Source organism: Carcharhinus amblyrhynchos, chromosome 2 (assembly GCF_965287045.1).
Source record: "Carcharhinus amblyrhynchos chromosome 2, sCarAmb.v2.hapA, whole genome shotgun sequence".
NCBI lineage: Eukaryota > Metazoa > Chordata > Chondrichthyes > Carcharhiniformes > Carcharhinidae > Carcharhinus > Carcharhinus amblyrhynchos.
The window spans coordinates 43,154,393-43,180,238 of record NC_137325.1 but is presented as its reverse complement, the minus strand read 5'-3'; the positions used below and the strand labels follow the sequence as shown (position 1 = coordinate 43,180,238).

Genomic DNA, 25,846 nt, shown 5'->3' with positions numbered 1-25,846 from the left:
TCAGAGGGAAGTCATACCTAACCTAAATTTGTTAGAAGTTTTTGAAAATGTGACCAAGTATGTGGACCATGGAAGCGCAGTTGATGTAATTTATATGGGTTTTAGCAAAGCTTTTGACAAGGTCCCACATGGGAGACTGATTGAGAATGTTGAAGGATATGGAATTCAAGGAAACTTGGCAAGATGGCTCGAAGCTGGCTTAGTAATAGGGCAGAAAAGTATTGACGGAAGGCTGCTTGAGTGACTGGAAGCTCGTGTCCAGAAGTGTACCACAAGGATTAGTACTGGGACGTTTTATGATTTGTTGTGTACATAAATTATATAGATGAAAATGTGGTGGGAATGTTGAGCAAGTTTACAGATGACACCTAGATTGGTTGTTGGTTAATAGTGAAGAAGCTGGTCATAGGTTACTGGAAGAAATAGATGAGTTGGTCTGATGGGCAGAACAGTGGCAGATGATATTTAACCTTGATAAGTGCAAGGAGGAAGAAGAAACAAGACAACAGAGTATTTAGTGAATGGCAGGACATTGGGAAGCACAGAGGAACAGAGGGATCTTGGGGTACTTATTCACAGATCCCTGAAATAGATAAAGCAATTTCCTATAGAATAGGAAAGTTAAGAAGGCATATGGGAACTAACTTTTATCAGTCATGATGTGGAGATGCCAGCATTGGACTGAGGTGGGCACAGTAAGATGTGACTCACCTGATGAAGGAGCAGCACTCCAAAAGCTTGTGATACCAAATAAACCTGTTGGACTTTAACCTGTTGTTGTGAGACGATTTATCAGTCATGGCTTAGCTATAAGAGCAAGGAGGTAAAGTTGGAATTCTACAGAGCATTGGTTAAGCCACAGCTGGAGTAGTGTGCGCAGTTCTAGTCACCTCACTATAGAAAGCATGTGATTGCCTGAGAGGGGATACAGAGGAAGTTTATCAGGATACTACCTGGGATGAAACATTTGAGCTATAAGAACAGACTAGATAGGCTTGGATTGTTTTCTTTAGAGCAGAGAAGGCTGGGAGGGGGACATGATTGAGATATACAAGATTTATGAGGAGTATGGCAAGGTGAGTAAGGAGCAGCTGTTTCCCTTTGGTTAGGGGTTAATCACGAGAAGGCATAGTTTTAGGATAAGGTACAGGAGATTTGAGGGGATTTGAGAAAAAGAACACTTAAGACGGTGATGGGAATCTGGAATGGACTACCAGGAAAGGTAGTGGAGGCTGTAAACCATACAACATTTGAAATATATTTGGATGAGCACTTGAAATATCATAACAATCAAGGATATGGGACAAGTGCAGGAAAATGGGATTAGAGTGCCTTTAGTGGTAGTTATTGTTGGTGCAGACTCGATGGGCTGAAGTGCATTTTCTGAACTCTATGAATCTATAAATAGGTCTCTTTTTATTTCCCCAACTATCACCATCAAGCCAGGATTATTTAGATTGAAACATTAACTCTGTCTCTCATCACAGGTACTGCCAGACCTGTTGAGTTTATCCAGCATTTTTTTTTTACATATATATTAACCCATTTTTATTTAATCTTTTCTTAAGCCCCCACCAACAGGCCCCTGATTTTTCCATCCCCATTCCTATCACCAGCCTGAAAATTACTTTCAGGACTTGCTGGATTTTCAATTTCTGACTGTTTAAATTTGAAAATGGAAGGCAATGCTGCTCCTGTGCAATAATATAACTACCTCTGTTGCATAATTGCAGCATGATAGAGGTGCAGTACTGCAATGCAACTACTGGCTGAAGGATGTAATTACAGCATGACAAGTTTACCTACATGTTTCCCATTATAGGTATGGACAAAGCAATTTATAGTTAAAAATGTTGGTGCGAAGGACATGCAGATGTTAGACAGCATCTTTCTTACACGGTCCCTGCAGTTTCCACATAACAAACGGAACTGGTTTTAAAAAAAATTGTTTTGTCTTCACACCCAACCTGAAGTTATAGGGCAAAAGTTTGCTCACATAGTGCTACTTTGCTTAATTGTATTAGTTCCGAGGGCAGATAACACAATGGGTGCAATGATGCTTGCTGATGTCTTTGAAGAAACCCTCGCAAGAGCGGAACTACACAAACAAAGCTCTCCCTCCATTAAGTGAGCTGTTAATAAAACAAATTACTTTCTAAACATTAAAACTTCCCCAATGATTCTCTGAGTGAATGTATCAAACAAGTATGTAAGATGTGGAGGTGCAAATGATCAGAAATGATTGTGCTGTTGGTCACGGTGTGACATATACATGGAAAAAACAACTGTTGTGAATATTAGATGTGACCTACGTGAACAGTAATTTATGAACATTATAAAGTGAGGAGACTAAAGTCACCATAATCCCAGATGACCTTTGTCTATTCTCCCCTTTGAAGGGGAGAACTGACTGGTGGTGACTTGATCTGAGGATCACCACATATCAGGTGAGGGACAAGGTTGAGAAGACAGCCTTCATGAATAACCTCAGCTGGTACAGGAATTGAGCCTGCACTATTGGTGTTGCTCTGCACCATTAATCAGCTGTCCAGCCAACTGCGTTAAACTGACCTGGAAAGTCAAAAACTTCTTACTCATTTATAAATGTGTAATGATATTAATCTAAATTTTCAAATTCCTTAATATGGTAAATATTATACATTGATTTAACACTGTTAAATCCGGAATATGATGTTTGGATCTTAATGTGAAAAATGCTAATGCTCAATATAAAAATGCAAGTATTAAAACTGATTAGGAATTAAACTATTAGTTGACGATTTGTAAATTGTTTATGAATTTGTTTCTGTGTTCTAGGCTTATGAAGATATTTATTTGGTGCATAACATTAAGAATTTGCGAAATATCAGAGGAGATAACTACTGTGCATTAAGAGCAGTTTTATTTCAGATTCTCTGCCAGGGTATACCTCTTCCACCATGGATGAGGGAACAGGATGTAACAAAGGTAACTTGATGTTTGTAAACTATGTGCAGGCAAGTGCGTAATTGTTGCAGTCAATCTGTTGAGGCACTGAAGGGATGTCTAATGCATTTTTCCCCCATTTTGTATGTATGCAAAAAGATTGTTACATTTCATGCAGCCTTTGGGAAACCTACATGATGCTAAAATAGTTTCTTGTTCAATGTTGTTTTTATTTGGAATACACCACATTTCTACTGTGGGGCGATTTGATTCTTGTGTTGTATTATCCCCCCAATATCAAATTATATTCTATCTCCTGCTTCTTTACTTTCATCTGTCACTATTGCAGTCCCCTCTTCTTAGCAATATTGGGACTAAAGGTTCAGAGAACTCTGATTAGGTAGTGTTGTGCCTGCCGCACAGTCTGTTTTAACCCTTGTACAGTAGACAAAGAACTGCAAATAAACTTCTTGTTAGTACAACAATATTTATTGAAACCACACAGTCAATCAACCACCCAACCAACAGTAAGTTATCTCACAGAAATACTAAAGCCCAAGTCCAATACTAGACCTTGACTTAACTTTGCATGAGTGGCAAGTACCCAGGCAGATATTGGCCTTTATCTGTGTGCTGATCTCTGTAGTCCTCTGCGTAGTCTGGTTCTTTGGTCTGGTCTGGCACTCTGCCTCTGGTCTTCCTTCCTTCTTGGTCGTGGTGGCTCTCCTCATGCTGGTCATTGCTGGCCATGATCAGTGTTGCTGTAGCTCATTCGTGAGGTCAGAGAGGGAAAGAGAGAGATTCTTGCTTGTGCAGCACTCTTTATACCCCGTTAGTTTTTGCATCCCTTTTGGCCATTGCCAATCAGTCAATTAAGACTCGATCACCCAGATGGTGCTGCCACACCAATCTGTGGGTGTTCCCCAATGGCCATATCTGTAGGTGCTAGGGACATGTCGGATATATACTTCACTCCAAATAAGACATTAAGGCGCCGTATGTCTGGTAAACAACTCAGTTTGACTAGAAGGTCCCTTTTGTCCTGGAGAGGGCCCATATCCTGTGTATTCAGTTATCTGAACTGTAGCCTGTTTATCTCTGTCTTTTAAGTGGCAGCCTGCTGTTTTAGTTCTTGCCCAATTGTCCCAGAGTGCTTTATAAATCGCCATTTTAGATGGTCCATTGGCCACAATCCCTCCTGTTGATCCTGAACATAAACTCAGAACCAATATTTGTCAGGAATTCCCCAGTCACTCAACAGTCAAGCAAGGCTCAGGCATTGGCATGTACAGAAATAGTACATCCCTGCAACATATTTACATTCCAGGAGCTGCAGGTGGCAAACATGCTGCTGTTAACCATTAATTACAAATAACAACACAATCTGAAACAAAATCATTATAATAAGTCAATTACAAACAACCAAACATTCAAAAAAATTATTATAAGTAATCGTGAATCCAGGGTACAATCTGATATTACGATTTTCAGCTGTCCACTATTGTCTCTTAGTGCAAAGAGCAATCCTGTGTGTTCTCTGTAAACATTGTGCTAATGAATTAGAGGGGACCATGATTCACGGGCGGACCCACGTCTTGTCGTTGTGTCAAACCATAAATAGCCAGGATACGAAAAGTTCATCTTGCTTGGGGTGTCCTGTGTGCTTATCCTGATGATGAGTCCAATGGGGTAGATTGTACGTTGCATCCTTCTCGTCGTCCTGCGGAAATCAGTGTAATTTCCGCTGTTATTACGTCCAACATGTGACGTATATACATGTATTTAAACTGTCCATCGCCACTTTGTTTTCTGAAGCTGCATTATATTCAGATCATCCACTGGCAAAAGATATGACTCCCTTCTGTTCAAAGGACCATGCCAGCTGATGGAAGTATAACAAGTGACATTTGATTTTTAAAAATCAGTATACACTTCTCAAGAAATGAATTTTAAAACAAATCATCAGTTTGCTTTCAAAGAGTCTTGTAATAAGTTACATGGAAAGGCTGCCAGGTAGGAAGATCTTTCATTACTTTTCAGTGGCAAAGGAAATGACTCAAAAGTAATTGGGTACATTGCTGACAATATTCAACTTGCGGTTTCAATCTCTCAACAGACATTCCATGTAATTTTCCAAGTAAAGACGTTTAAATTCATTAAAAGCCACACGGCTTTTTTTTAATTCAATCCTCATAAGAAATTGACTGAGTCAACAACTGGATAACAAGTTAATCATGGTAAAAATGGTTTTCTAGCGTTTTAATATACAGGCAAATCAAATTTCTTCAGATACTGCTTTCTGCGGTTTCATTTTAGGGACAAGGGAGGTTGATCCTGAATCTGGCAGAAATACTTCTCTTGCTTTAATCAATCATAGTCCATGTATGAGTGGCCTACGTAACCACCACTGCCACCGTAGTAGTATCCACCTTGGACCTTGTACCCATCTGAATAGCTATCCAGATCTCCTGTATCATACCAGTCGCTGCCGCTGCTGTCACTATTCCAATAGCTACCTCCTACTCCTCTCTTGTAGCCACTGGTACCGTAGCCAACTCGACCGTACCCACAGCCGCCTCCAAACCTTCTCTTGGCATGACCCACCCAGATCTGGTTCCCATCAAGGGATTTTCCATTCATCGCCTGCAGCGCCTCCTTGGTGTCCTCTGGGTTTTTGAAAGTGATGAAGCTGAAACCGTGGGACACCATGGTGTCTTTGCCTTTAATCACTTTCATCTCAGAGATCTGCCCGTACTTGGAGAAAACGTCTTCCAGGGACGTCTTCCATCTGTACCAAAGTTCAGGTTGCCAACAAACAACTTGCTTCCTTCAGTCATGGTGGTGGGATTGCTGCGCACTTGTGTGTGAAGCTCTAGGAGCTGGACTAACTGGTGGAGCTGGTGGTTCTGGTGGTCTTGGGGACCATGTATACGGTGGTGGGAGTCTCCTACAATCTCTGGTGAAGTGTCCTGGCTGCCCACAATTAAAACATGTCCCTTTATCTCTCCCCAAGGCTGCTGTATAAGGTGAAGCTGTACCTCTTTGGTGTTGGTGGTCCTCTCTAACTTCATTCCTCCATACTAGACTCTGGCTAGCCATCAATGGAAACAATCTCACTTCCCTAAATGACCGTGACACTGAGTGTCCCTGAACTTCCTGTTCCCAGACTGGAGCTAACTGTTGGAGAATGCATGCTTCGTTCTACGGGGTCAAAATTAGCGCAGGCTTTCCTGCCTTCCTTTGTGGTGTACAAGACTAATGTCCTAGTCTGTTTGATGAATCGGCCTCATTAAATCTAGTCCGATCTAATTCCCCATATACTCCCATGAAATGGATCTGTAAACGACCAGCAAAGGCAGTCATATGTTCCCCTTTCCTCTGTCTACATTATTTAAACCATCCACAGGATCCCCTTTATTAAACCCTACTGCGGTCAATACCACTTCCTTGATCTTGTTTAAGGTTCCTTCGCCAACATTTTGAGGGGCTGTCAGAGTAGAGTGTACAGACTTGCTTAAGCACATGACTATCAGTTTCACTTCTTCCCTTGCATCTAGCCCATGCAATATCTTTTGCTACCCAAAGTCCTCAAAGAAACTATGGCTCAAAGGTTGTGATTTTATTTGCGATTTCACTATAAACGGGGTCGTGTATTTAATAGCTGGGCCCTGAGACTCTCCTACCCAACGTCACTGGGTGCACCGGTACTGAAGATGAATCTGGCAGCATGACTACCCCTGGGAAAGATGGTGGTGGACCCCAATCCTCAGTTCGTGTAACGGAAAGTTTAGCGTTCTCCTTTAACTCTCCCCAATCTGCATCCTCTATCTCTTCTTCCTATACTGTTCTGAAGGTACACATAAATCTGTTTTGAACTGATAATAGGGATTCCAGCCATGAAGTTTCTCACTGGCATTTGGAGTGGCCAATGGTTGCCTGTCTCTGTTCCTTACTGGCTTTTATTTTCGCCTGCAGATTGATGCACTTAACTTCCAATCATGCTACTGCCTGCTTGGCTTCACCTTTCGCCAAGACAGCGCTGGGTGTCTTGGTAGGCTCTCTCATACTGGGTTTGAAAATTACCCAGATGTAATAATTTGCCTGGTTGCTTCTCTTTAATTCATCTACCTCTCTGACCTTTTTGGCTTTTATTTGTTCTAGCCTCTCCTGCTGCTGTTCCTTTAGTTGTTTAATCTCCTCCTTTTCCTCCTGTGCCTGATTCGATTTGTCCAGTTCCTTATGGACTGTGTTTAATTTCTTTTCTGTTCCTCGCAGCTGTCCTAAGCAGCTTGCAATGACAGTCGCTTTCTGACATTTGCCTGCCCGTTTTCCCTGAACTTTCCTCAGATCATCCCAATACTTCTGCACTAGGGATCCCGGTCCAGTCTCAGTATGGGTACAAGATTCTGCCCATAGGGGCCATATTTTCTTCTTAATATATTCCCTGATTTTTGTTTCCCATATAGGACACTTCTCTGTCTCTGCGCTGTTTCCCACCATTCTATATTCAATGACAATGGGTAGGGAGTTGATTGGATTGTGGGTACGGCTTTGGGCTACATTCTGGTTCTAATCCCTCCAGATTCTAATGTAAACCTACAGAGTTTATCATATCCTCCTTGTTAGTAACAGTGCATGCACAATAACAATTCCTGAAAGCAGTAATTTGTCCAATAAGAAGTTTACACCTGTTGGCTCTGCATTTTAAATAATTGTTCAATATAGACCTTTCACTTCGATTTATTTAAAATCCTGGCCATCATGGAGCATTTGCTGTCATAATTCAGGCTCAGGCTAAATCTCCAGGAGTATTAGGTTCTGTGGGATTCACTTCTTGTCAATATCCCACCAGAGTTGCCAGTTTGTTGTGTATTCAGTTGTATGAGTTGCAGCCTGTTTATCTCTGTATTTTAGGCTGCAGCTTGCTGTTTAAGTTCTTGCCCTGTTGTCCCAGAGTGCTTTATAAATTGCCATTTTAAGTGGCCTGTTTGGCCACAGAAGGGAATATCAGTGGCTGCCACAACATATTAGAAAATCACTGTTGAATATGGTGCACTATACATAACTATGTGTCACCTTGGGATAAAAGCACAAAATGTTAGAAACACATGATAGGTCTGGCATCACCTATGGAGAAAGGAACAGAGTTTGTGTTTCAGATTGATGATCTTCATTTACCTGACTTGATAACATGAATCAAAAAAGACAGTAGGACTAGGGGGCACAGCCTCAAGATAAAGGGGGGGCGGTTTAGAACGGAGTTGAGGAGGAACTTCTTCACTCAAAGGGTGGTGAATCTCTGGAATTCTCTGCCCGTTGAAGTGGTGGAGGCTGCCTCGCTAAATATTTTTAAGACGCGGGTTGATGGGTTTTTGATAAGAGAGGGGATTAGGGGTTATGGGGAGAGGGCGGGAAAGTGGAACTGAGCCACGACATATCAGCTATGATCTTATTGAATGGCGGGGCAGGCTCGAAGGGCTAGATGGCCTACTCCTGCTCCTATTTCTTATGTTCTTAATCAACTTGAACAAGTGATAAACAAATTGTAAGTCATACAATTTGTAATTGGCTAGTGTTTTTAGTAATATCAGGGATTGGTCTTTATAGGCTTGACAGAGACTGATCCAGGAGCTGTGCTGGGAATGTTTTACCATGATGCAGTTGAATGTTGGAAGAGTCAAAATGCTGATTCATGATTGTGCTTTGTATTGTGATGCAAGTATGTTGGTGCACTGAACCGATTCAATATCTTTCCTAATACTCTGACACACAAAATAAATTCTGCTCAATTGGCTGATGTTTGTTTAGACCCATTGTCTTTGGTGATCAGAGATATGTGTTGGCTGTCAACTACGTTAAATAAGATAAAACATGTTTTTAAACATAATCAGCATAAAATCTTTTATGTATGAAGAACTTGGAATTCGCAGTGTATGGTAACATTACTATCAAACACCACAAAGTGGAATAGGAACCTGAGTGCTTTTAGAGCAGAGGTCAAATACTGCATGTATTTTTAATCCTGGCTGATAAGTAGTAATATTATAAATATTGGAAGGGCAGCATGGTGGCACAATGGGTAGTACTGCTGCCTCACAGTGCCAGGGGCGTGGATTCACTACTGGCTTCGGGTCACTGTCTGTGTGGAGTTTGCACTTTCTCCCCATATCAGCATGGGTTTTCTCTGGGTGCTCTGGTTTCTTCCCACAGTCCAACGATGTGTGGGTTAGGTTGATTAGCCGTGATAAGTTGACCCTGGTGTCAGGGGGAATAGCAGGCTAAATCTGTGGGCTTACGAGAGTAGACTCGGTGGGATTGTGGTCAGTACAGAGCCGATGGGTTGAATGGCCGCCTCCTTACTGTAGGGATTCCATGATTCTACGATTTATGAGGTATGATCCATTAAGTCCCATTTGTGATACAATTTTCTGTATAACTATTTTGATAACTGATATTTTATTTTAAACATTACTCCTACACTTTCTTAAAATATTTGACTGATAGTTGAAATGTAAAAAAATGTGATTTTTTTTTGTTTAACTCCATTTCTAGATTCCTGAAAAAATATTTACACAAGGCTGCAACTGGGTACAGCAGTACAGTTTTGGTCCTGAGAAATATACTGGGAATAATGTGTTTGGAAAATTACGCAAGTACCTGGAATTATTTAAAGAGCAGGTAAAGTGTTTGTGTGCAAATAAAGATTACCCAAAAGTCAGCAGCAGAGTTATCAAACAAAGGAAGGAGGTGCTTTTCATGATCAAAATGGCTGACACCAAATCGAATATACAAACATGCAAATTAGGAGCAGAAGTAACCACTTAGCCCCTTGAGCCTCTCTGCCACTCAATATGATCTTGGTTGATCTGCTTGTAACTTCAATGCCATATTCTTGCTGACCCCTGATTACCTTTCATGCCTTGCTAATCAAAAATCTATCTAGCTCTGCCTGAAAAATATTCAAAGACTCTGCTTCCACTGCTTTTTGAGAAAGTGAGTTCCAGAGACTTATGACCCTCTATAAGAGACAAAAATTCTTCTCATCTGTTTTAAATAAGTGGCCACTTATTTTTAAACAATGACCCTTAGTTCTAGATTCTCTGACAAGAGAAAATATCCACTTCATATCCATCCTGTTAATACCCCTCAGGATCGAAAAAGTTTTGATCAAGTCACCTCTTGCTCTTCTAAACTTAGTGGATACAAACCTAGCCCCTCCAATCTTCCCTCACAAGACCCGCCCATTCCTGGTATTAGTCTAGTAAACATTCTCTGAACTGCTCCTAACACATTTTAATCTTTCCTTAAAGAAGGTGACCAATATCGTACACAATACTCCAAATGTCTCACCAATGCCATGTACAACTGAAGCTTAGTGTTATCTGGTTTTAACTTAATTCTCTTTCTGGGTACTTTGTTTAGTATAATAAACCAAAGGACATGAGTTGACTCAGATTCACTTAAACTCTCATTTAGTTGCAACACTTTAACTCTTTCACTGAATATTTAAATCTTTTAACTGAAACAAATATCATCTGTTTCTTGAGCAAGCTGGCCAGGCTGCTTCCAGTGTAGATTTCTCCATATGGATCTTTGTTTTCTCTGAAGATGTTACTTCAGGGTGCACTTGTGATGATGGGTCTCGAGTTCTCACTGAGGACAAAGGCTGAAATACATGTCTTTATCCCCAAACTTTCCCAATCTTCCAGAAGGTTCTCCGGCACTCAGCCAATTATAGCATTGTCCAAACAACTATCCTTATTTGATCAATACATGAAGTGTAAGATCATAGCTCATAGACCAGATCATGACTCACTGCAACAGCTTTAATTATAATTTGAGCAAAAATCCCAGCATGCTTGACTTTCATTGTCATAACTCCTCTTACAGCTAATATTGCCATTATTATTGCTTTAATCATTGTTGTAGTCAGCTGTCATTTTTGTAATCAATTCCCATCACAATAAATTATAACATTCTATTAACTTTAAAATTACTTGTTGTACCTGTATATTAGCTTTTTTTGAATTATGCATGAGGACACCAGATCCCTTTGCAACTCAGAACTCTGCAATCTCACCAGTTGGATAACGGGTGGAATTTTCCCCAATGATTCTGAGTGCCATTAAAGTGTGAAAATGGGATTCCTCCACTCTGGTGTTTTGGGTGAATTCAATACTGCAATCTTCTGGCACTCTTGCCAGTTCATGCTGGCTCCTGCTGATGGCATACCCCCACTGCAGGTCTTCCAGTGGTGAGAAGCATATTCAATGGGAAACTGTGTTGACAACGGGACCAAAAGATACCACCACCAGGCAATGGCGGGCCACCTCTGCTACATTTGAACCATTTAGCCTGTACATACTTCTCTAGTACCTCATACCAGGCACCATTCTCATTTATGATAGAGGCCACAGACCCCCAAATGTCATGCTCACTCACTCTTCAACCTAGCCATTTGACACAGGAAGTTACTGGGTGTGGGGTCAGGTGATAGCACTTGTGGATAGTCCATATCCGAAGGCAGCCCCATTGATCCTACTTCACTTCACTAGTGAAACCTTACCGATAGTCTTCCCTTGCTAAATTCCCGTTTCAGCCCGTCCAAGTCTAATGCAAACCTGTGTGCCTCTCTGCCCCCAAGTAGATGAATCTTAGTCCTTTGCTTGGTTGACTCTAGAGTTTACCCGTTCTGATTTCCTAGTCTAACTTCACTCACACAAATCCTGAATCTGTCTTCAGGTATCCATAGGCTAGCTGGCACAGTGTCCTGACTCTGTAGTTCGGTATGATCTTATGCTGATTTGATACTGAACAATTCCTTTATCCCATAAGGAAACTCACAGTCAACTCTTCCTATCATTAAGATAAACCACAATTTACATTCCCTTTGTCCTTTTGCCAATGACATCGTGATCACTTACACAACCCATTTTTAATTCAAGACCACCCAGGAGCTAAACAAAGAACAACCCAGCACGGGAAACAGGCCCTTCGGCCCAACGAGCCCGTGCCGCCGCATCCTCCTACACCTACCCTGTCCTGCGTATATGTGAGTGGAACTCCTAACTTAGCCAGATTCAGGGGAGAATAGTGTCAATTTGGTATACCAATCAGCCTAAGAGCACATCTTTGGGGTGTGGGAGGAAACCGGAGCGCCCGGAGGAAACCCACGCAACCACAGGGAGAATGCGCAAACTCCCACAGACACAGGCCCAAATCCATGTATCTGCACAGCTAGCAGTGCTAGTCACCGAGCTGTTGTGGCGCCTGTCTACCGGTCCAGGATCAAGCACACACGCCGACACGAAGTACTAGGCCACTCCTGGAACCTCCAAGAGCAGCCCACGCACGACCCACCGTGTGCATGCCCCTTGTTTGACAACAAGGTGGACCGCCACCTGCAGAATAAAAAGACAAAAACAAGACAAAAAGACAAAAAAAGAGCTCCACTTGTTAACTGAGATCTTTGCTCCAGTTAATTGATAGACAAAAAAAATTATCATTAAATCAAATCACATCTGTATTAGGAAAATGTAGGAAAACTTGAAATACTTACTACTGCTACAAGACTGACTTTCTCACTCTATATCACAATTAAATGCTTCTATTCCCCTATAAATACTACAATAAGTTTATAAACACAGATTTTAACTGTTTATACTTGCCTAATGGACCTGTAGGGCTGTCTCAATCCAATCAATGGATTGAAAAGCCCTCTGGTTGTGGGGCACAGTCTGGTGAAGCAGGAGTGAACCACGTCTCCATGAAACCGAGCACACAGCAGACCCTCGGTTCTCTTTGAAAAGTGAGTCTGGCTTTAAGGTCATCTAGCTTGTTTTCCAGAGACTGGATATTTGCAAGGAGTAAGACATCTTCAATCACTCTCTACAACAATTTGAGGTCTCTATCTGCTTCAAGAAGATGATCATTATCCTAATACTAAAGAAAAGCGAAACGAAGCGAATCGTCTGGTGGCTCTGATAGCCATCACTATGAAGTACTTCAAAAGATTCATCTTGGCATGAATCGATTCCAGCTTCCCAGATTGTCCGGATCCACTACAGTTCTCCTCCCACAGCAACAGGTACACAGCAGACGCAATCTCCCTGGGCCTGCACTCAACCCTGGAACACGTAGATAACAAGACACCAATGTCAGACTCTTATTTATTGACTACAGCTCAGGCTTCAACACCATTATTCCCACGAAACTCATCTCCAAACTCCGTGGCCTGGGTCTCGGCTCCTCTCTCTATGACTGGATCCTGTACTTCCTAACCCACGGATCGCAATCAGTAAGGATAAGCAACAACAAATTCTCCATGATCACCAACATAGAGGGTCAGATCTCAAACAATGATGAGACGGATTATAGGAAAGAGATGGGGATTCTGGTGAACTTCTGTGACGACAATAATCTCTCTTTCAATGTCAACAAAATGAAGGAGATACTTATCGACTTCAGGAAGCATTGTGGAACATATGCCCCTGGCTATGACTATGGGGACAAAGTAGAAATAGTAGAAAGCTTCAAAGTTTTAGGTGTCCAGATCATCAACAACCTATCCTGGTCCCTCCATGCCGATGCTGTAATTAAGAAAACCCACCAATGCTTCTTTCTCAGAAAACTAAGAAAAGTTGGCATGTCAGCTATGAATCTCACCAACTTTTACAGATGCACTATAGAAAGCGTTCTTTCCAGTTGTATCATAGCTTGGTATGGCTCCTGCTCTATCCAAGACCGCAAGAAACTACAAAGGGTCGTGAATGAAACCCAGTCCACCACTCAAACCAGCCTCCCATCCATTGACACCGTGTCCCCTTCCTGCTGCCTCGGAAAAGCAGCCAGCATAATTAAGGACCCCACACACCCCAAATATTCTCTCTTCCACCTTCTTCCATCAGGAAAAGGATCCAAAATTCTGAGGACACGTACCAACTGACTCGAACAGCTTCTTCCGTGCTGCCATTAGACTTCTGAACCGACATACCTTGCGTTAACTTGATCTTTCTCTACACCCTAGCTATAACTGTAACATGACATTCTGCACTTTCTCCTTTCCTTCTCTATGAATAGTAGGCTTTGTCTGTATAGCGCACAAGAAACAATACTTTTCACTGTAATACATGTGACAATAATAAATCAAATAAATTAAATAATAAATCAAATCCTACTGGCCAAGCACAGAGAAGGATCGGACTTCATCAAACTTAAAGCTTGAGGTTTCTCCTCTTGTGTTTTCTTTTGGTTCTGTTTTCTTTCCAAACTCCAATTTTTACTCTTTTGAGACTGGCTTGAACACACAATTCTGCACGTAAGCTTTAACCATAGGCATATCATCCAAATCGATTTACGGTAGGCTTACTGACCTTAGGTCAGTTGTCCTCTGTTATTTTAGCACTTATAACCAACCTCCTGGCTGCATTTGATTGATTAGGAAGACTTTATTATCATGGATGTGTTATCACAGCTTCCCCCTTGAAAATAACTATTGCACAGCATCCTCCTGACTTTATTACCCATCGTCGTAAAACCAAGGCTATTCGTCTCAGGTAAACTACGATAATTTCTTGTCAGGGCCACACACTGTCAGCCTGGAGTTTCAGATCTCTTGTCCTGAAGTGTAATAGTGTCCTTTGCTTGGCCATTTTTGTATTAAACAATAGCTTGCTGGCTACACCATAATGAACCTACAGGCCCTGACGTGCAGGTGGATGTCTATAATTCATTATCTACCTGAGGTGCCCACCTGCAAGACAATAGACATATCCCTCCTCACCCCACCAACCCCAGAAACGATATAACTATTGTTTTCAACAACAAACCCCTGCATGATTTCCCTATTTCCCCTTCCACCACAACCTCTCATGCCCATGTCTAAGTCTCCATATTCTCCCTACCTCTTCATTCCCCTTCTCCCCATCTAATTGCCACCAACCTCACGCCACCACGGCACAGATCATTGCTGCCAATTGTACCTCATGTGGGTGATCTCCTGCAGCGGGAGCATCCACGTCCCGGACTCTCCTGCAGCGGGAGCATCCATGTGATAGATGCTTCACCCTTTCACTGTTAAGTGATTTTCCAGAATTCACAGTCACTTCAGGCTTCCATCTTCCACTCTTTGTAAGTTGTCCAGGCCTTCTCCCAGGTTTGCCTGACATGTCAATGCCATGTTGGTACAGACATGTTCCAGACTGATGTGAAATCGCATTGGTGGTGTTGGACGGGATTGGGCACAATTCCAGCCAGGCCTTCACCTGCATTCCATTAATGGGATGCAAAATGGCTTCACGCCAGGCTCTGTTGGGAAAGGTGGCCTGCCATGGGAGCACATATTCCCACTGTCATTTCACACTGGCAGGTAACCTGTTTTTTCAGCTCCCGCTACATTGTCCATCCAGGCATGTTAATTTACCCTATTCCATGCTCACGATATGTCGATTGAATCTGTTTGATAGATCACCCTATAAATCAATTTGTTGCACCTAGATTAAAACTCTGTTCATTTTGTTCCAGTGGGTCAACATTTATGGAATTAAAGACCATCAGAAAAGAACAGAAATGTGTATGAATTTGTTCAGTGAGCAGGAGAATGAATACAAAATGTTTGAAGCCATGAAATTTCTTATGCTGTGCACTGTGGTTGAGCTTCATGAAAACATGAGAAATGGAGAAGATGTTCCCAGCTTTTGTGCCTTTTTCTTTGCTCGTGACTCATCCTCTGATCCTTTAAGTTTCATGATGAACCACCTCAATTATGTTGGTGACACAGGTGGATTGGAGCAGGTATGTAGTGGTTGTTGTTTGGATTCTCCAAAAACTTTCTTTATTGTTTAATTCCGATGTTGAATCTGCTTTCCCAATAGCTAAACCATACAAATTGAAATGATGCATTAAGTGGGATAGTGAGCCTCAGGGTTACCAATCAGCCATTCCATAGTATATTTGTACAGTTATAATTATGGATGATACTACATTACACTTTAGCAGACAATTAATATCAGCCATGTAAAACTTTTTATCATGGTGATCTACTAATTTGATTTATAATCAAGTAAAATTATTTGCAGAAATGAGCAAGATTGTGAGGTATTAGCATACAGAACTAGGGGGGCTATTCTCTCATGAGCGCAGTGGGCCAGAAACATCACTGGTGACCGATTCGTGTCTTCCAGCCTAAGTTTTTTTTGCGTTGATGGAGAGAAAAACATGCATGAAGGATGATTGTTGTCGGTAATATTTCAACGCTACTTGAAATAATATTTGTCTGAAAGTTGAAATTGTGATTTCTCATCTGTGTGTTTCTGTGTGTGTGTTTGTGTGCGTGTGCACTTGTTTACTTATTTCTCCATCTTTTAGATTGAAATGTTTCTCCTTGGATTCACATTTCACTTGAAGATCAGAACCTTCAGACTCTACAAGTATGGCACTGAAGAATTTGAATCGTGTTATCCTGCAGATTGCCATAGAGAATGGCATGAAGTTCTTCTTCTAACTGAGGATGACCGACATTACAATGTTCCCATTATCTGGAACTGAATTACAGTACTGAAATTGTGAGGAAATATTTTGTCTACATTTTAAATTGGCTTAATGCGGTTATGATAATCACTGTATGCAACTTTGTAGCAATCACGTCTGTTACTTTAACTTTTATTGAAACATTTTTGAATATACTTGTAGTTTTGCCAAAAGTATCCTGCCAAACACAAATTTTGATCCAAATAGTGCAAAATTCAAATCCATAAACAAAATTTGTCAACTTGAGGGTCGAAGGGCCTGTTTGTGCTGTAGTGTTCTACGCTCTAAATAATGTTATATAGAGTGAGACAATTGATATTTTATGTCTTATTGTCACCATTTTTTCCTGTATCATCCCCTCCATTTCCACCATCTGGTTAACGTAGACGTCATCCTAATCCCAACAAGAGGTCACTGGATAATCTTTAAACAAGGAATATTATTTTTGAAGGGAGTGGGGAGATCATAATAACAGAAAGAGAGACAGTTTGTGGGATGCCTACTGGCATTCTGCATTCTGGAGCCTTTCATCACCTAAAAGCAAGTCTGTCCTCTGTTTGCACAAACCAAACAACTGCATTTTCCCTGCTCCACCCCCAAGCAAGTGGTGCCAAGAGACTCCTATCCCTCTCCCTGTTTAGTTTGCTGATCCTCCAAAGAAAACGCCATTAAGCAAAGGCCGGAAAATCTGCTCAGTGTGACTCGATAATGGAGGTAGTTCCAAGTGAACTGGCCACATTGAAAGTGATTTAGATTAATTTAGACAATGACTCTTGAACTTTTTTTGGCTGCCCCGCGGAACTCGTACAGAAACATGTCTTCTCTAACTTTGGACAGTACTATGGTGCTGGGTGGAGGGGATGGGATTTGGTGGAGAAAACATAGTTCTTTTGCTTTTATCCTTTTATTTTCCATGCTTCTGACAAAGAACTGAATTCCACTTCTCAAATCAAATATTCACCTATAATTCAATTTGTGATAGTATAATTGATCATTTTTAGATACAAAAAGCAAACAAATAAACTGATTTTTACTCTCTTGTCAGAATTGAACAAAGTTCCAAAAATGGCAGATGGCCAATGCAGTATGCAAATTCCTGGATTAAAATTTGTTATATATTCTGTTCTTCAAGATTAATTGAACGTGAAATATTTTCTGACATATGTTTAATGAAATATCAGTGGAAATCAATACTGGTTTCAGATCTATATCCTGGAATTCCAGATAAGTGGAATATCACGTACTTAGTAAAATAACACAGGCTATTGAAACCTCATACACGTCTCATTAGGAGTCTAATTTACTCACATCAGACTTAGCAGATGCAGGGAAACTTGTTTCGTCTTTCTCCAATTCAATTCAATTTGGGGAGATAATGGCCTAAAGATATTATCGCAATTAATTCAGAAACTCAGCTAATGCTCTGGGCACTTGGGTTCAAATCCCGCCTTGGCAGATGGTGGAATTCAAATTCAATTCTTAAAAAAAATCTGGTATTAAGACTCTACTGATGACCTTGAAACCACTGTTGACTGTCGGGAAAACACATCTGGTTCACTAATGTTCTTCAGGGAAGGAAATCTGCTGTCCTTACTGATCTGGTCTACATGTGACTCCAGAGCTACAACAATGTGATTGACTCTCAACTGGCCTCCAGAGCAACCAGGGATAAGCAATAAATGCTGGCCACCCAGCGACACCCATATCCTACGAGTGACTTAAAAAAAAATTCAAAAGCAATAATGGAAATATTGTATTAAAGCTATTTAAACACATGGATATACTCATTACTATAATAAGCCAGAGAGAGCCTTCAGCCATCTAAAAATTGCTTTTCAAACTTCTTTGTCACTCCAACTCTCCTCTTTTTAAAAAGGAAATTGCAAATCACCACATAATGTTAATTTTACATTGATTTTACTTTGGGGCTTTGACAGAAGGTATCTTGACTCAACGTCAGTTTTTTTCTCTCCTTACAGATGCTGCCAGACCTGCTGAGATTTTCCAGCATTTTCTCTTTTGGCTTTTAATGTTAACATTAGACTTGCTGCAGAAATGCAGCAAATGTTTGAAATGGTTGATATGTGGCACATTGTGGGTTAATAATGTTAGTGCATCAAACAAATACATCTGATTGTAGGAAGGATAAAGAGATGATTTTTGAATAAGTGTTTAGGCTGTATCAAATAGGAAACATTTTGGAGTTTTCTTTATAATATAGTAAAGATGATTTTAAAAATTGGTTGTTATTGTTGTTTGGAGGGAATCCTTTTAATTGTCATGAGAATGGCCAATATGAAAATTGAGAGTATTGTTTATATGAGAGTTGGCTGGGATTCTTTAATACTAGAAACTAATCAGGTCAAGGTTTGCCGGGTAATCTCTCTTAGACTGGACAAGTCCATTATTGTTAATGCAATTACTGCAATTCTTTGAAAAACTGAGCTCAAGCAGGAGGCAGACAGGATTTTGTGTTTAATGTCTCATCCAATACTTGGCACTTCTAATAATTTAGCATTCCATGAGCACTGCATTGAAATCTCAGCCTTTATACATTATGATTTGAGCCCCTTGTATGCATCCTGTACCAACGTCCCAATCCCTCTGAATATGGTGCACCAATTGGACTAACTAAACTCCAAGACTGGATTTTTCAGGGTTGCCGCCTGAAGAGTTGGAGGGGAATCCATCCTGTCACTTGTGCAGACCAGCAGTCATTTAATACTTGAGCAGAATTTCCAGTTCAGAGAGCAGCTGACCAATTTGATTGACCAGCAGCTCTGTAGCCCTAGCAATGGCAGCAGGATCCAGGACTGGGAACACAAGCAGCTCCCAGATTCTATACCCGAGTCCAGATGAAGTAAGTGCAGGGAAACTCAGTGGGGAGTGGAGATGAGGTGAGGCTCGAGGAAAGATGGGGAAAGGGTGTGGGGGTCTTGATGGAAAGGCCAGTGGGAAGGGAACAACCAGGGGCAGAACTTAGTGAGGGACTTTAGGGTGGCACAGTGGTTAGCACTGCTGCCTCACAGCACCATGGCCTGGGTGCAGTTCCATCTTAGGTGATTGTCTGTGTGAAGTTTGTGTGTTTTCCTTGTGTCTGTGTCAGTTTCCTCTGGGTACTATGGTTTCTAAAGATGTGTAGGTTTGGTGAATTGGCCATGGTAAATGCACGGGGTTACAGGGATGGGGCGGGCATAGTAAATAGTCTGTCAACACCAGATTAAAATCCAACAGGTTTGTTTGATAGCACGAGCTTTCAGAGCACTGCTCCTTCATCAGGTGAGTGCTACAGGCTTCCCAACGGCCCACAGGAAATTGAGGAATGGATATGTAAAGAGATTCTGGACAGGTGTAGAAAAAATGGGGTTGTTGTAGTGGGAGACTTTAATTTCCCTCATATAGACTGGAAATCCCTTAGGGTTGGGGGTCTGGATGGGGAGGAATTTGTAAAATGTGTCCAGGAAGGTTCTTTGGAACAATATATTGATAGTCCAACTAGAGAGGGGGCTATACTGGACCTAGTACTGGGGGATGAGCCCAGTCATCAAAGTTTCAGTGGGGGAACATGTGGCGAACAGTGACCACAATTCTGTAAACTTTCATGGAAAAGGATGAGAGTTGTCCTATGGGTAAGGTGCTGAATTGGCGAAAGGCTAACTACAGCCAGATTCGGCAGGAATGGGTGGCTGTTGATTGGGAAAGGCTGTACAAGGGTAAATCCACATCTGGCATGTGGGAGTCTTTTAAGGAGCAGTTAATAGGAATGCAGGACAGGCATGTGCCTGTAAAAAGGAAGGCCAGGAATGACAGGATTTGAGAGCCATGGATAACCAGAGAAATTGTGGGTCTAATCAAAAAGAAAAAGCGGCATACATAAGATCCAGGCAGCTAAAAACAGATGAAGCACTGGAGGAATACAGAGAAAGTCGAAAAGAACTCAAACAGGGAGTTAGAAGGGCAAAAAGGAGTCATGAAATGTCCTTGGCAGACAGGATTAAGGAGAATCCCAAGGCATTTTATACATACGTTAGGAACAAGAGGTTGTCAGAGAGACAGTCGGACCTCTCAGGACAAAGGACGGGAATTATGCTTAGAACCCAAGGAAGTAGGCGAAGTCCTAAATGAATACTTTGCATCAGTTTTCACAAAGGAGAGGGACACGTTGATTGTAGTGTCTCAGAGGGTTGTGTAGACCTGTTAGAACAAATTGCAATTACAAGGGAGGAAGTATTAGGTGTTTTAGGAAGCATTAAGATAGACAGATCCCCAGGGCCAGATGGCATCTATCCTAGATTACTGAGAGAGACAAGAGATGAAATTGCTGGGCCTCTAACAGAAATCTTTTTTTCTTCATCGGACATAGGTGAAGTTCCAGAGGATTGGAGGATAGCAAGTGTGGTCCCGTAATGTAAGAAGGGTAGCAAGGATAACCCATGTAATTATAGGCCAGTGAACTTGACATCTGCGGCAGGGAAATTGTTGGAAAAGGTTCTTAGAGATAGGATCTATACACATTTAGAACTGAATAATCTCATTAGAGATAGACAACATAGTTTTGTGTGAGGGTGGTGAGGTGACAAAAATGATTAACGAGGGAAAGGCCATGGATGTCGTCTACATGGATTTTAGTAAAGCATTTAACAAGGTCCCTCATGGTAGGCTGGTGCAAAAGGTTAAAGGTCATGGGATCAAGGGTGAACTAGCTAGATAGGTACAGGACTGGTTTGGCCATAGAAGACAGAGGGTAGCAGTGGAAGTGTCTTTTTCTGATTGGAGGTCTGTGACTAGTGTTCCGCAGGGACCTCTGCTGTTTGTGATATATATATATAAATGATTTGGAAGATGTTGCAGGTCTGATTAGTAAGTTTGCGGACGATACTAAGATTGCTGGAGTTGCGGATAGTGATGAACATTGTCAGAGAATACAGCAGGATATAGATAGACTGGAAAATTGGTTGGCGAAATGGCAGATGGAATTTAATCCAGATAAATGCGAAGTAATGCATTTTGGTAGATCTAATGTGGGGGGAGCTATACAGTAAATGGCAAAACCATCAGAAGTATAGACACACAGAGGGATCTGGGTGTGCAAGTCCATGGCAGCACAGATGGAAAAGGTGGTGAAGAAAGCATATGGCTTGCCTTTATTAGACAGAGCATAGAGTATAAAAGTTGGCATACGATGTTCCAGTTACGTAGAATGTTGGTTAGGCCACATTTGAAATACTGCATCCACTTCTGGTCGCCACACTACCAGAAGGACATGCAGGCTTGGAGAGCTGAAGGGCCTGTTCCTGTGCTGTTTTGTTCTTTGTTCTGCATATCATCTCAACCATCACTTCCCAAAAAGAGGGGAAATAATTGTGTTACTTTAGTATTTAGGATTATAATTTAAAAGCGTAACCTACAGTAATACACTGTACCTCTTGGTGGCAATTTGGAGAATGTTGTTTCTGCAACTAATGTATTTACATTTATTTAATCACAAGCTTTGTACAGTATATGAAAATTTAGATGACAACGTAATAGTTCTGTTGCATTCTTCCAGTAATTCACAAATGGTCAGAAAATCCATTTTAAAATGGTTAGTTAGAAGCCTTTATCATGTAAAACTTAATTTCCACTATTTATCTCTCATAAATATGTGATGGGAAGTTAAGTTTCAATTATTTATGCATGTAATACTTTCGTGTATTTTAGTCACAAAATCTTATGCTTCTACCAATAATGAAAGAGATGATGGCTGGTATTCTGCCAGCCCTGGCAGAAATCCTGACATCTTGTTGAATTGGATGTCAGGCCCAAAACGCGATATCCACGAGGTGGCAAACCTGCCACATTGCTTCCTGCCAGCCCTGATGAGGTTTATGCCCAGAGTGGATGAGAACCTGACAAATATTCAAAAACCTAATATGCATTTAATTAACAGGCTTAAAGCCCTCCTCTGATGCACCTGCCCTCCCAATGGGAAGTCCAGGGGTTAGGCTTTGGTGCAAGTCCTGACAAATCTGGACCTGGTGCAATGGGATGTGCAACAAGGTAGGTGCAGTGCCTGTATGCCCCTCTGCCAGGCTGCTGAGGGAGGGTCCCCCAAGGGACCAGGGAGTTGTGTGGACTCAGGCAGGGAGGACAGAGTTGACCTCTGGACTCTTCTTGAGAAGCTGGTCTAGTGGCTGAATCTGTCCTTGTTGCCCTAAGAAAGAATGGTGATTTCAGACACCATTCTGGGAAAGATATTCATTATTGTCTCTGTCCTGATATCAATGCTCTTTGGACATCTGGAAGCGTTCAAAATCACCAAAGCCCTCCATTCCACAGTCCGCATGGGTCCTGGTTAATATCAATCTCCAAGTGTTAAATGACCTCTTTTAAAGTGGTCTTATAGAAAGAACCGTCAGTTTTACCAGGGAGATCACCTTGCTTTCTTTCATAAGGCTTAACTGTTCTGAAAACCTCTTTTGAAGTGTCTTGATGGACAGCAGGAATTGGGTTTCATTGGGAATACCTTTTTTAACATTGAAACAGTAGCATCGGGTGCCTGGCTCCTTTGAAGTGCGTTGATTGACAGGTTGAATCGCTTACCAACTACCAGGAGCTATGTTTGTTTTTCTTTCCCTTCATCGTTGAATGTGTCTTGGTGCTTTGTAAATATTACAGGTAAAAAAGAGAAACTGAAACCTTGTAAATGATCCAACCTGCAAGTCAAAGGTATAGAATGTTTATAAACATTCTGGTTAGGAACAAAAGCAGTAGGGCTGAGAACTTTATAAGGATGGAGTGGCTGGCATGTTTCAAGTTATGCATAAATTTAAATGCTGAAGATGGGAGAATCCCACCTGACAGGCGCTGCAAACACCAGCGGGAAACATCAGTTTTCCTGTTGGCTGAAGCACTTTGAATGCGAAAAGGACAATCCTGGTCATTATTTACTAGTTTAAAGATCCTTTCGTTTTGGTAAATTGTGAAAGATAATACATTCCATAAGGTCTGAGTCATTAAGACATTGGTACTGTAACATAAAACTACCTTTATGGAATTATTTGCTTTGTAATATGGAAATGTATAGTTTTTGAAAAAGGTAATTTCACACTGCGCTGTTTAAGATGTAAGTGCTGCAAATGTTATGTGATATCCTTATACAATCCCTTAAAAGCAGACTTGTTTGTTCAGCTGCAGTGCATTCCATCAAGGAGGGTGGTGCTGTACTCAAGACTGTCGATTTCCTCATAAAAGCATTCAATTCCTGTCAAAAAATAGTATAATCAAAATTGTCCCCTTCATAAAAGATTAGAATGCACTGGGGGCTTTTGTTACAATAAATAGAAATATTTTTATTTGTGGGACCTTTCATATCTTTCAAAAAGGTTTATGAAAACCAGAATGTGATTGAAGAATGTTTAATGTGCAAATATTTCATGTGCAAACATTTCTATAACTGTTATTGTGGATAATCAAATATTTGATATTTCTTAATTGTTCTTGTCTGTTTCGCAAGAGATGCAATTCATTTTTTTAAATATAGTAGTGACTTTTATAGTTAAGTTTTGGACTCAGACAAAGCTTGGCATTAATAAAAAACTGGGTAAGGTAATTTTGTAAATACTGATTTTTAAAAATTGTATTCAAATTTTTTGTGGCAATTGTAGATTGAAACGTTTGTATTTGAAATTTATTGGAATTAACATACTGAAATCAGCCATGCACAATAAAGTATTTTAAAAATCCTTTTACAATTTAGTTTGTTTTAATATAATGTTGGTTACCTACGGGGAGAAGTAGATCATGTTCAACTTACAAAATTCTTCTGTACTGAAGTGATCCTTTGGCTCTACTTTTATCACTTCAGATTTCTTTATCTTCATGTCCTGTCCCACAGGTAGGACAGACGGTGGCATACGATCTAGTCAGATTGGTTTAAGTGATTAAAAAAAGCTGGCCTTGGTCGCGATATCTGTATTTGAATGAATTTTTTAAAACCCTTGTTCCTAACTGATTACTCCCCCTTCTTCCATTCTAGCCATTCCTCTAGAACAGTTTCTATTTTCACTGCTCTGTCCCCAAGAACTGCAGTCTTTAGATCAGTCATGCATTGGACACTTTAATCATTTAATGCCAAATTAGGCTTGACCACATCAGGGTTTCTCTCTCCTGAAACTCGTTGATCGCCTTCACACTTACATCCAACGTCAACTGTGAAAAGGTAATGGATATGTTTGTCTCCAAGATTGAGACATTCATGCAGATGTCTCTACTGTAATTTTTCTTCTTTTTCCCCTGTCTAACTGATTTTTGTTCTCATTTAATTCTGTAGTTTCTCTCCCAAGCCCTCTGCATTTTCCATGTGGATCCCTTACATGAAACCTATCTGCTTCTTCTTTCAGTCTCTTACCCACCTAACTTCTGACAACTCCTTAATATTCCTAGACCCATGATTGCCACAAGGGCAGCACGGTGGCATAGTGGATGGCATTACTGCCTCACAATGCCAGGGGCATTGATGCATTTCCTGGATTGGGTCACTGTGCAGAATCTGCATGTTCTTCTGTGTCTGTATGGGTTTCCTCTGGGTGCTCTGGTTTCCTCCCACCGTCCAAAGAAGTGCTGGTTATGTGCATTGGCCATGCTAAATTCTCCTTCAGTGTTTCCGAGCAGGCACTGGAACGTAACAACTCGGGGATTTTCACAGTAACTTCATTGCAATGTTAATGTAAGCCTACATCTGACACTAATAAATGAATTTAAACTTAAAGTAGTTCCATCAGGCATCTTACTCTCTCAAAACAACTGTCATTCTTACAAAGCCCATTGCTGTACAAACTCCTATTCCTCTTTAAGAATGTTGAATCCCGTCATCTGCCAGAACATTAAATGGACACACAGTTTATGTAGAATTTACTCCTGGTTTCAAAATATATCTACAATCCTTGAATTCTTGGGGACACTTCTCCCACCCCACCCCCACCCACCACCAAACAACATCCAAATTAAATAAATCTATAAGTCAAATTGAGCTTATAGTTACCACATAATTCAAGGCTGAGGATCACATCTGGGAAATATCTTTTTGTGGTCCAGCAAAGAGATTTAAACTGACTTTTATGAAGGTTTCTGCGCTGTCTTGACTCTAAGACTTAAATATGGGTCTAGCCTCCTGGCTGTGAGTTATGGACTTGCCTTTCAGACCATTAGATGTGTATATCTCCACTGATATCTCATTCATCTAAGTAAGCTGTTTCCTAATAATTGGGTGACTTACACCTTGATCTGTCTAATCTCTACTAGGAAAATTACATATTTTGAATGCTAGCTACTGCTGTAACTAGGCAGATTTCTATCTGCTGTGCAGATCAGATCCTATCATGTCTTAAATTCTTGTCATGGATCTGTAACAGCA

General features: G+C 41.0%; 1 protein-coding gene and 1 pseudogene across 3 annotated transcripts in view; one reads left to right on the top strand and one right to left on the bottom strand.

The window, feature by feature from the left end:
• Window positions 1–24,185, top strand: part of LOC145353999 (inactive ubiquitin thioesterase OTULINL-like) — a 59,562-nt gene extending 35,377 nt beyond the window's left edge. Inside the window, exons 5-9 of one of the 3 annotated variants that reach the window (XM_080205081.1) lie at window positions 2,818–2,967; window positions 9,478–9,603; window positions 15,448–15,717; window positions 16,291–16,487; window positions 18,432–24,185. In XM_080205081.1, the coding sequence (XP_080061207.1) occupies window positions 2,818–2,967; window positions 9,478–9,603; window positions 15,448–15,717; window positions 16,291–16,470 (726 nt within the window). In that variant the 3' untranslated portion in view covers window positions 16,471–16,487; window positions 18,432–24,185. Of the gene's footprint in view, window positions 1–2,817; window positions 2,968–9,477; window positions 9,604–15,447; window positions 15,718–16,290 lie in introns of all 3 variants that reach the window. The other 2 variants (XM_080205072.1, XM_080205089.1) reach the window with 2 other exon arrangements.
• Window positions 5,232–5,762, bottom strand: LOC145354017 (cold-inducible RNA-binding protein B pseudogene; annotated as a pseudogene).
• Window positions 24,186–25,846: the final 1,661 nt, after the last annotated feature.